General features: G+C 45.1%; 1 protein-coding gene across 1 annotated transcript; it reads right to left on the bottom strand.

Moving 5' to 3' along the window:
* Nucleotides 1–3,214: 3,214 nt before the first annotated feature.
* LOC120426366 (uncharacterized) lies at nt 3,215–12,147 on the bottom strand. Its single transcript, XM_052711623.1, has 2 exons — nt 9,725–12,147; nt 3,215–9,670 (listed from the first exon to the last, which is right to left on the bottom strand). The coding sequence occupies exon 2, from the start codon at nt 4,939–4,941 to the stop codon at nt 3,220–3,222; it is 1,722 nt and encodes a 573-aa protein (XP_052567583.1). The 5' UTR covers nt 4,942–9,670; nt 9,725–12,147; the 3' UTR covers nt 3,215–3,219.
* Nucleotides 12,148–12,191: the final 44 nt, after the last annotated feature.

A 12,191-nucleotide genomic window follows, 5' to 3' on the forward strand; every position in this document is an offset into this window, starting at 1 on the left:
GAGGAGAGAGGAGTTGTAAAAGTTTTCTATGAATGAATGAGAGGGAGAGAGTGCAAGTGCATTTCATCCTGTGCGCGTTTACATAACTTGCATGCAAGATCGTAAACATAATTTGATCTGCAGCAGTGTGTGTGAATGTGTTTAAAGGGAAGAGGCGGACTTGTTAGGGAAACTATTCACTGTTTATGTCACGATCACTAGAATTTTCAAATTATAAAATATCCTGTCAATTAACAATCGGGAAACATAGATTGCTACTGTTCACCATACTTACGTTTTCATAGTCATAGAGTTTAGTGTTGAGTTTTAAGAGGGAATTTTCAGGGATTACCAAGCGAAAATCGTTGTTATCCACAGAGATCAACATGGCCATTAAATTTCGTACGAAAATAAACATGATAAAACCGATTTTCGCCCCGCGCGCACCCAAAAATTCTCCAATTAAAATCTCAACACACTTTTCACATGTTTACAGCATCTTAAAGCACATTTTAGTGACAGATGATTGACAGATTCTGTGAGTTCCCTGATAAGATCGCATGCACACAGACACAACGGTGATAACGAGATCTCGAGATAATGTACTAAAACGCAACTCCGACAACGTTGAAATATTTCATGTATAGTCACACATGACTTTACTTTTGTATATAATTGCTCCGGAGCCCCAGTCATAAACTTATTCATTTTTTTTAATCTATTTATTTGCATGCTATTTATTGAATTTTAAAATGTTCATGTGCATGTGTTATTTAATTTATTTTCTTGTAGTGATTTCGTTAATTTTAATGTTTTTGCTAATTACCTTTTCAACAATTGGTGAGTTACCACGAAGTATATAGATGGATTATTCGCTGGAGGCCGGAGTTGAAATATACGTTGAGGGCCAGTACACAGGTTTGACCTGCTAAACAGCGCGGAGAGGGATTTTATCCTTCGTTGAAGCCTTATGACCCCGATAATTCCTATCACAATACTTCGCAAATCTCACATGTTTCTTATATATTTTTGGATGTTAGAGTTCAGATTTGAATGGTGAAATGTTTCATGAGCTACCGTAAAGGTAGTGAATTCCGGTCCTGTGTTCGTTATGCTTGGTTCGGAAGGTTCAGCTAGGCCGCACCGGTTGGGGACTCGCAAAAAATTCACAAATAAAACGAATTTTTGAGTTGCAAAAAAAAAAATCCTTGCTCTCAAGTATTTTTTTTACCCGAGCTGGGGGAGAGTGTAACCGTCGGGACTTCACTAGTGAAGGTCTCCGCGGCTATCGCGTAGTAAATTCGTAAAAATACCATGCTTGGGTAGTGTTTGTGTGTCTGGTGGTTTTCTCCCAGCGAAGACCCGGCTCATCGTCCACCAACAACATCCCAGTGTGCAGCCAGCGCTACCAACGAACTTCCATAACCCGCCACCAGAGGAGCTGTTAGCTGTGGGCGGGGAGGCGAAAGGAGTCGTGACAGGAAGGATGGGGATCAGGGGTGAAGGCTCGGATGAAGATGAGGAGGCAAGGGGAAGAACTAGGACCGCCATCATGCTGGGAGTCCGCGGAATCGTTCTATTCCCCGGACGACGCCAAAGCGAACAGATCTGTCGACTACCATCTGTTCCGCCAAGTTACTTTTAATAGTGCCCAGTAGTGCCCATCAGTGCCCAGAAGTGCCCAGCATCACCAGCTGGACCAGTAGGAGAGCAACGCCGAGTTGCTAGAGTGCAGGAGTTGATTTGGAGGACACCAGGTACGCCAGTAGTCTCCACAGTACGCCCAAAGATCCCTACCCACCCCAAAACCCAACCGTCACGACCCTAACCTCAAACCATCTACTGCCAGGACCCCTTGTGTTTGGTGATAACCGTCTCAGTACCAACGACGGCTCACCAGTGTCGCTGACACCTACCGGGGACTCAAACCACCTCGAGTCTCCCCGAACGCAACCGTTACCGGGATAACCTGCTTGACCTGTGCCTATCCGGGGATTCCGGGCACCCTCGACGGTGTACCGAAGGCCACAGCCGTAACCATCTGTGGTGAGGCCAGGACGAGCAGCGGACGGGTCCATCGACGACGCGCCGTAGGAGAGTCACCTTGGACGGCAAGCGGTCGTGCACGCGTACGCCAGCTTGAAGAAGCGGAAGTGAAGAAGGAGAAGAAGGAGGGAGCGGAAGTGTGTAGCAGAAACAGGAAGGTGGACATCGCCGGCGAGCTGCGATCGACGACGGGGCCCCGAAGAAGAAGTGAAGGAAAAGGTCAGATTAGTCTGTAAGAAAGTGGGAGGAATAAAGAGAAGTGTAGAGAGAGAGAATAAAGTGTGTAGAGTTTTGGACCGCACACCTGGAGTTTTACATTGGACATCACAAGCATTCCCCAGCTGCGCGACTTGACTAAAGGCGTGCCGACCCTGAGGGCCTTGAACTCTGGGAGTCTCTGTGACGCTCAGTAGTCGGACAACCCCATAAGTTACATTCCAGTCGATATTTCGCGTCAGATCGTAAGGCATCTCCACCGTTGTCGATTGCTGTGGGCCATGGCTAACCAGAATAGCGATCGGCAAATGATCACTACCACGAGGATCTTGAAGCACGGTCCAGTCACAGAGAACTGCCAAACTGTTGGAACAGAGCGACAAGTCGATGGCACTCGCCTTCGTACCGGACGTAGTTGGCGTTGGAGGTGTTGCAATCCGCGTAATTTGCTTGTCCCTGTTTAGGAGGGTCATCTGGAAGTCGTCGCACAGTTCATGAATCAGATATGCTTGAGGGTCTGTCTTGTGACTTCCCCACTCGGTGCTGTGAAGATTAAAGTCACCAAGAACTAGTCGCGGTGCCTGCAACAGCTCAAGCATACCCCACAACTTTTGTCGAGTTAACGACACCTGTGGGGGAACATAGACGGACACAATGCAAATGTCCAGTCCTCTGATCCTGGCCTGTACTGCGACTGCTTCGATTCCTCCTAGCTTCGGGAGCGTGACCTTTCTAAAAGTGTGGCATTTCCTGACCCCAATCAGTACGCCTCCACCTCTATTTGGTCCTGCCCTGCTCTCTGTGATGATGTTGTACCCCCGGAAAGCTGGCGTCTCATCTCCGATAAGAAACGTTTCGCTCAGCGCAAACACATCACAGTCCCGTTCGAATGCGAATTGTTGAAAATCGTTTAACTTGGGGGTTAAACTTCTACAATTCCATTGTAGGAAGGAGATGCCATTTTTCGTTTTTGGTGTATTACCCATCAAAGGAAATGAACGACAAGAGGGGCATCGTGGTAGCAAGCTGTTTCCCGATGTGTCTAGCGAGAGGCTCAAACCGCTTTATGATTAAACGCGTCGGTTCACTCACGAAAGAGCACAGCCATTCCACGATTGTGGAAAAAGGAAGGACTCCTTTGAAGGCATCGGTGATCGGATTCAGTTGAGGAACCGGTTTTAGAGGGATCTTTGGCAGCTTGGGAACGGGCTTCAGCGGCTTGAGAGGAATCGGTGCCGGCTTCGGTGTCGGCTTCGGAGCGGGCTTACCCGACGGACCGAAAGGAAAATCCTCCTCGAAGTTCAACGAGTCACTTTCCTTACCCTTGCCGCCAGCGGCTTTTGTGGACTTGGAAACCTTGTTGCGCTTCGGATTTGGTCCGGAAGAGTCACTTTCCTCGTCTCTCCGGAAGAGGACTTCCTCCTCGTTTTCCTCGTCCCCCGAATCATCTGCCAAGGGGGCGAAACGATTGGATTGGTTCGCCTGACTAAGGATTTCCGCGAAGGACTTCTTGGAGCGTTCCTTCAAGGATCGCTTCATCTTGTCCTCGCGCTCCTTGTACTTTGGGCACTGCCGAGTTTTGTGCGGTTCCCCGCCACAAAGCAGGCATTTTTCAGCCTGCTTTTGGCATTCCACGTCCTTGTGGGGGCCTGCGCACTTTGAGCACTTGCTCTTGTTGCTGCAGTAGGTCTTGGTGTGTCCCAACTGCTGGCAGTTTTCGCAGCTCATCACTCGCGGAACGTACAATCGAACTGGAAGCCGAAGCTTGTACAGCTCAATGTAGTCCGGCAGAGCTGACCCTGCAAAAGTCACCCGAAACGAGGCAGAAGGAATGAACTTCTTCTGGCCACCCTCGGTGGTGACGTTGCCCAGTTGCCGGCACTCGAGTACCTCCACAGCTGGAAGTTTAGGGTTCTTGAAGCGTCCCACCGCCCTTGAGAGGTCGACAAGCGACAGACTGTCATCGGTCACCACGCCGTCGATTTCGACTTTGTGGGCCGGAATCCAAACACGGTACTCGACACAGAACCGAATGTCTTTCACGATCTGGTTAGCTTCCTCCGCGGAGTTCACGATCACGCTGAGCTTGCTCTTGTTCAGCTTAGTACATTGTACCAGCCCAGGATAATGGTTATGCAGATCTTTTGTGATCCGAACGAAGTTAAGGGGTTTTTGTTTGGGCCGGAAGAAGACCACCCACTCCGTCTGCGAGCCCCCCACGTACTGGCGAGCGCGAGCTTGAACTGGTCTTTCCTTGTCACCTGGTGGATTTGGAATTGGAGGGATCGGAGGGGTTGGTGCCGGTGGAATAGGATTCGGATTTGGCGGAATCGGAGGGGTTGGTGCCGGTGGAATTGGATTCGTATTTGGCGGGATCGGAGGGGTTGGGTTCGTTGGAATAGGAGTTGGATTTGTTGGGACCAGAGGACTTGGATTCAGTGGAAGAGCTGGATCCGGTTTTTGTGTTGGAGGGGAAGTGGGATCAGGTTTTGGGTATGGTTTCGGAGACAGTCGAGACTTGCGTTTCTTCGCTTTGCGCCCGCCAGTGCCCTTCACAACGACCTTGGTGTCCTTTCCGTAGAGTTCCAACGCGGTTTGGTTAGAAGGCACTCCTGGGAGAGGATCAACTTCACCCTCGTTGTCCGTGTCCCAGTCTTCGGACTCGGACATTTTTTCCACCTGGTCCTCATCCGGATCCATGGTTGGAATGAAAAACGAAAGAAAAACTAATACAAAAGCTAATCAAGATTTACGCGAAAAAGAAAAAAAAACCCAAGGAAGAGAAAAAAAAATATGACTAACAAAAAAAAACTATGAGAAAAAAAAAACTAAAAGCAAACAAAAAACTCGCCTTTCACACTCACCGCCGAACTGGCCGCACTGGCTGCCGCCCGCAGCGGGATGCGCGGGAAGCTCGTTTTCGCGCGCTTGTTGTTGTTGTTGTGCTGCCTGCTGCCAGCCACACACAAACACCGGGGTTGTCTCCGACCTGGCCTGGCCGAAAACTGGTCCGCCGACCGCACTCGACTCTCGGGGGCCGCCTCCTGCGACCACCGCTCGTCTGCGTCTGCCGCCGCCTCCTCCTGCTGCCGCCTCACGGTAGCGGGAACTCGGGAAGCTGCCTTGGGGAACCGCCGCTTCTGCGCCGTCGCCGTGTCCGCTGCGTCCAAAACGTGGTGCCTCGCACCACCTGCAACCGCCGGAACGGAAAATCGCCGTCGAAAACGCCGAAATATCGCGCTAAAAAACTCGCGTAAGAGACAACTCGTCAACACGACCGACTCGTACCGAGTTTGACAGGAGAATCCAGAAATTTGATTTGTGATTTCCACCACAATTTGCACATTTAAATTGGGTGATTTCTTTCACGGGACAATTGTCCTTGTCGTGAGAAGAATCCCCGCAAACCATGCATTTTGGAACCATGGCGCAATGATCAGTACCGTGACCGAATGCCTGGCAACGCCGGCACTGGGTCAGATTCTGCCCATTACCGCCATGTTTCTTAAGATGCTCCCACTTTACCCGTACATGGAACAAAAACTGAACTTTGTCCAAAAGTTTCAAATTGTTGATTTCATTTCTGTTGAAATGAATCAGATAAAATTGTGAAGTCAAACCAAAGCGAGAAATATTCCCGTTTGATTTTTTCTTCATTGGTATTACTTGGGATGGGGCAAAGCCAAGCAACACCTTAAGTTCGTTTTTGATCTCGTCCACCGACAAGTCGTTGGAGAGACCTTTCAGGACCGCCTTGAATGGACGAGCATTCTTGGTCTCATACGTGTAGAAATTGTGTTTGTGGTTTTTCAAATAACCAACAAAAGTTTGGTGATCTTGTAAAGATTCCATCAACAAGCGACATTCTCCTCTTCGACCAAGCTGGAACGAAACCTTCAAATTGCAAGTTTCCTTGCAATTCTTCAGTTGCGTTCGAAAGGGCTTTTGTAATTACAAAAAACTTAATAATTACAGAGGATCTTGTGTGTAAATGTTAGTGGGAGGGGAGCCGATTACCCGCGGCCTACTCGGGGTTAGTAGGGAAGGGATTGATGTTAAAGACAAGGCGTGGGAAGGGAAGGTTGGCAGCAACTTTGGTGAGCCCGTTTTGATTTGAGTTGTATTGTTGATTTGATTTTGGTTGGCCGCGGTGGGTTTTCTTGAAGTAATTCGTTGGCTGTCAAAAATTGATCGCGGTAGATCGCGGTGGATATTTTTCTACCACAGTTTTTTTGTGTGATCAATCTGGTAGATGCTTTGGTGGATTTTTGACGGTTCCAATTATTTCAGGAAGGTTCACGGTTGGCCGGAATCGGATTAACAATACAACTTTGGTGTTTTTCTGTCTGATTAGATAACGTTATGAGGGGTCATTTGTGAGTTTCCACAATTGGTGAACTCTATCATTTGGCTCATGTATGGATGGAAGCATGAATGGATTTAATTTTATTATAATTTTTTTCATTGACCAATTTATTTTAATGTATCAATTTATTTCAACTTATTAATTTCAATCTATCTATTTACTTTAATTTATCCTTGTATGTATCTTATATTTTACATATTTTTTCCCCACTTTCCCTCTTCTTTTTCTTCTTTCCTTCTTTCATGTCGCGTAAAAAATAATATACCGGTCGTTAAACGAGAATGTCTAACTCGAGTTCATGCGTCGTTTTTACGGATTCGTTCTCCTCTTACTCTGATCTTATTTTTCCGATAATTATAAATATAACGTAAAAGATATAACTACCTATAACGACTTCGGCTTAAAAATGCACCATTCGTAAAAATTTACCATTCGTGATAGTGTCACTTTATTAATAACTGCTCGAAACGAAAACTTTCAGTTACTATTTTTCGCAATTCTGTCGGTCTCGTAGATTACTATTTTCGGATCATTTCGTCATAAAATCCTGCAACACGATGAAATCATTGCAAACCTCACTATAAAGTTTTGATTTAATTCATTTGGAAACCACAGAAAATACAATTTAATCTATTGCTTAAATAGTAAAAGGAGGAGCCCTTCTTACAGCGTCGTTGCTCGGAAGGCACGCCGACGAGGGAATGAATGATAATTTTACCCCGCGTTCGAATTAAAACTATTTCTAAATCAATGATTGTGTATCTTTCCGCAGCCGGCTGCCTAAGATTTTTAAAATTTCAACAGATAAACAAATTGCTTATGGTCGCATCACCTACCACAGTGAATCCTGACCTCATACCCACCTTACTAACCCCTCAAAACTCATGTGATACTTTGTCGGAGACGCAGTCGATTTGGCGGTCCCATCACTCAAGTATCGGACTAACATTCCCATCCACTTCCCCGTGTCTTACCACTGGTCGTGGCCGGCGTCGGTATTGATCAGCATGATAGGGACCTTTGAAAATTGCGAAGGGGTGATGATTGGTTCCTACTTTTCATCTGTGGTCCACGGAGCAATTTTTGGGGGTCCTGGTCAATAACGAAGTAGCAGCTACGGGTAGACACCAATGCTATGCTAATTCTTCAGTTGCGTTCGAAAGCTGGCCAAATCAGAGACGGAAGTCACTACAATTGGCGGAGCCTTTACTCGTTTCTCGACGGCAGAAGGCTCAGTACGAGGAGAAGGATCCTTGTCAACAGTTTCGGATAAAACACCGAAACTGTTTGTCAATGGAATTGGAGGATTGACCTCACTTTCAGAATCAGAATCAGACCTCAGAAGAGGCTGTTTTCTTTTTCTGTTTCCATTAGCCGGTTTAGCGTTCAAACGCTTCACCGACGTAACGACCAAATCTTCAGAAGATTTGCGTTTACCTTTGTTTTGACGCATTTTGCAAGCAAAGTTCTCTTTTAAAAAGATGGCTTCGTTTGTAAAATACAACAAAATTTTAGGTGGAGTTAGTCTTGGAAAGACTGTTTAGAATTTTGGAAAGTAACTCAGGTAGTCTTTAAAAAGACTGTGAATTTTGTTTGAAATAACTCTGAGCTTAGGTAGTAAAAAATACCGCAGCTCTAGTGTCCGTTCACCACGAAGGTTCGCAAGACACCGGTAAGTTTTTACTTGAAAACTGTCTACAGACGGCGTTCCATCCGGATCTTGCTTCCCTCTCCGGTTTGGACCAGAAGAATGGATCCGGATCTTGCTTCCCTCTCCGGTTTGGACCAGAAGAATCAACTGGATTTCTCCGTTTTCTTCTTGTTACCAGAGCGATGATTAAGGTGCAGATCATACAGTCGAATGCACCTGTTCGAGATGTGACGAAAATGTAAACAATTGCATTCTAACCACATCTAATGTTATTGAATGGGATGCACTCCTTACTTGCAATATCGATTATCCTAAAGAAAAAAATCACTCGAATTATTGTTTGTTTACATCATGAATCATTTATGCAACATACCTGAGCGGCTGTGATTGTTTTTCACACGAAATCCACCATTTATTATAAAATTTGCGTTTCACCTCGCACAGAACATCTTACATTAAACTGGTTTGTTTTTATCTTCCACTTGAACTGTCAGTTGCAACACAAACTTGTAATTTGAAATTAAATGCTAATTGAGTTTACAATTCGTAAGTTTTACATCTGAAATATGTTTACATGCTTTTCATATTTTCAAATTTACGATTTTCGAGAACCAAAAACTCAATTTACATAAGATTTATCGATTACATTTAATCTCATTTTACAAGAAGGTTGTTTTAATCAAATTTAACTTTTTACAATGAATTTCAAAATTACATTGAGCATGTTTACATCTAAAACGTAGTTTCAGTGTAGGGTAAATTTACATTTTTTTTTATGTGTACACCTGCCTCCCATTCTGCGAACTCGTTCTGGTAATCGTTAAGCACCTCCTTCTTGTTATTGTCACCGTGGAACAGCTGTTGTTGTGAGTCCGTCACCTCTTGCTTCGGCGCTACAGACGAACCTTGAACTCCCGGCCCGACAATCGCTGCTTATTAAGGCAGTTAGGTTAGGTTGCGCGTACCCTTCAAGAATTCGCCTCCAGCTTGCGCCGATCGTCCACCTCCTCCTCTAATTTCAAGGCTTGTTCCGTTCCGCATCCGCGCCGTTCCCAGATTATGCTGGGCTCATTGTTGTCATTGATCTTTAGCCGCATCGGATCGCCTTGGCCTTGGCGAGCGTTCCCGAGCTCTTGAGGAAATTTCCCAGTTTCTTGGCGAACGTTTCGGCGATTCGCTGGGGGACGGTAACATTCCGCGCATGCTGGCGTAGCCCGTAGGCGTTGGGATTCAGCTTCGAAATTGTTAACTTCGCTGTTTAATTCACCGAGGTTTTCGAGAATTTCCGCGATCGCTCGTTATCGTAAAGGGCGGATGATGAAGCTTATTCCAAGCCTGCTCCATCTCTTCAGTAAAGTCGCACCAAAATATCAATGTCCATCAGGATGTGGTGCGCATTTTATCACACAAATCTGCCAACAAAATCAACCATTAAAATCTTAACTCGACCCCTCAAAAAATCATACCCTTCTCCTCTTTGAGTTGCAGTCAGAAATCTTCCGTCTTCCCGTCCGATTCGTCCACCCGTCCACCTCCACTCGGCCACCACAAACTTTGTCAGCCTAGTTGTCACCATATTTTTCGGCCCCCGCATCTGCTCCGTCGGATTCGCCGGTCCCGCCATCGGTGTAAACGGTGTACTACGGATTGTAGATTATCACGTTCACCGTCGGCGCCACAACACGGGGCGATTTCACCTGCTCCGAGCGCCACAAACCAGCAGCGATTTCACCACCGAGTGGGCAAAAATAAAACACACTGATTGCTTTATTTATTTTTCCCGAAACTGCAGGAAAAAAACCAAAACAAATACCGAGTTGCCAAACCCGATTAAAAACTACTCGACTTAAGCCAGCAAGGTTGCAAGATCGATTCGTTTGGTTCAAAAGTCGAGCAGACGCTGACCGCTTTAATTCGCTTTAACGCGCGTTAACTTGCGATAACTTGCTTTAAGGTGACGTTATGTGAAAACTCGGCACGATGAGTAGCGTTGATGCTTTTCGAGCTAGTTTTTGTGCGTTTTAGTGTGTTATCGCGGAGTGACGTCCCCCTCGGGGAATATTTGGATGGAAGTAGCGCACCGTGCAAACCAAACCGTATGAAACTTGGGTTTTCCATACATTTTTTCGATTTTTCCCATACAAACTTCACCTCCGAGTATCAATGAGTAAATGATGACTGATTTTGCCCAGAAAAAAAATGACCCACTGCTCCACAAGCGGAAAAGGGCATCTGTGTAAATTTTGAGCGAAATTGGTTGATGAAAAAAAAGTTTTTCATACAAAAATGACTTTTTTAAATCGCTAATAACTTTTCAGGATCGAGTTTAACAGCTTTGATATGTTCTACAAAGTTGTAGAGCATTAAATTTTCAATGAGAATCTCACTTTTGGGAATATTTGGATAGAAGTAGCGCACCGTGCAAACCAAACCGTATGAAACTTGGGTTTTCCATACATTTTTTCGATTTTTCCCATACAAACTTCACCTCCTAGTATCTGATGAGTAAATGATGACTGATTTTGCTCATATTTGGCCCAGAGTCCTAAAATTGGTCAAGGAACAATATTCAGCTGGTGGAGCGAGGTTTTGAAAAAAAAGTCCCATATTCTGGGCACCCTAATGGGCATACACGGAAGTTGAGTTATGATTACAGGACACTCTCATAACATGAACTAAGAATTATTGAAAGATATCTGCTCGTAAATCTTCCATACTACAAAAACTGTGTATGTCCCAACCGGCTCCGTGGCTTAATGGTTGCGGCTTCTGCCTCGAAAGCAGAAGGTTCAGGGATCAAATCCCGGTCGGTTCCCTTGAAATTTGGAAACAGGAATTGAACTTTGAACATGAAAAAAACCTTTAAGAATCAGATGGGATTCAAACTCACACCTTTGGATTGTTAGTATTAGACGCTAACCAGTCGGCCATCATGGAGTTATTGCTCTAGAACTGAATTGGTCCGTAGTGGCGAAATAATGCCACAAGGTATAATATATCAAACCATTATATAACTACTAACACCGTCTCAAAACAGCCCAGGGCCATCTCATATACTCATGAACTGGACGAGGGAGTCGTGGATTGCCTGGCCCTAGTCATCTGCATTACCGATCCATGGCTGTACAATTTCAGAAGAAATCGTTAGCCAGAGAAAGGCATCTCACTTCAAAGGTTCTTGAGATATATGGTGGTTACTAACCGAACCGTCTCAGTTGAAATATACTGTGGTCATGGCCAAGTCCTGCCAAGACGGGGTTCAAATACATACTAGGGTGGTCCAAATCCGGACTTTTTTGGGGCTACCCCCTGAAATCAAAGATTGACCCATCACTAGGCTAAATTCCAAATTTGAGCTCATTCTGACCACGGGAACCCCTCCCTCCAATCGCTTAAAGTTTGTATGGGAAAAATCGTCAAAATGTATGGAGAAAAGCAACTGTTTTACCTTTTTACCTGTGGAAGGCGCCATAATTATCCGATTCTTACCATTTCTCAAATGTAGAACCTTCATTATATTTAGAACAACTTTCCCGAAGACACCATATTTTTTGGATTTTTCCCGCGAAGTTATTAGCGCCCAAAACTGACCCTTTTTGCGCGGCCAGCTCACTATGGGCCATCTCCATACAAACAGGCGGCCAAATTATTTTTTTTGCTTTTTAAATGTTTTTTCATACAAATTTGGGTAATTGTATGGTATTGAAATGATATACGTCGATTTTTATGACTTTTCATGTTTTTCAATAGTTGATTGTTTATAATAAATAGTCTTTTCATACATTTGCAAGTGCAACAGAATTGCGTATATATTGTATTGCAAGTTTATATTATTAAATTATGGATAAGCTAATACATCCCCACTTTAAGAACACAACCCCTCCCTCCTCTTTCTTCCCCCCCCCCCCCTCTCCTCCTCCCCTTCAACAAAAT

This window comes from Culex pipiens, chromosome 1 (genome assembly GCF_016801865.2).
Source record: "Culex pipiens pallens isolate TS chromosome 1, TS_CPP_V2, whole genome shotgun sequence".
NCBI classification, from domain to species: domain Eukaryota; kingdom Metazoa; phylum Arthropoda; class Insecta; order Diptera; family Culicidae; genus Culex; species Culex pipiens.

Bases quoted from the DNA above. Each gene is read 5' to 3' on its own strand.
- LOC120426366 (XM_052711623.1), bottom strand. From the start codon at position 4,941: ATGGATCCGGATGAGGACCAGGTGGAAAAAATGTCCGAGTCCGAAGAC.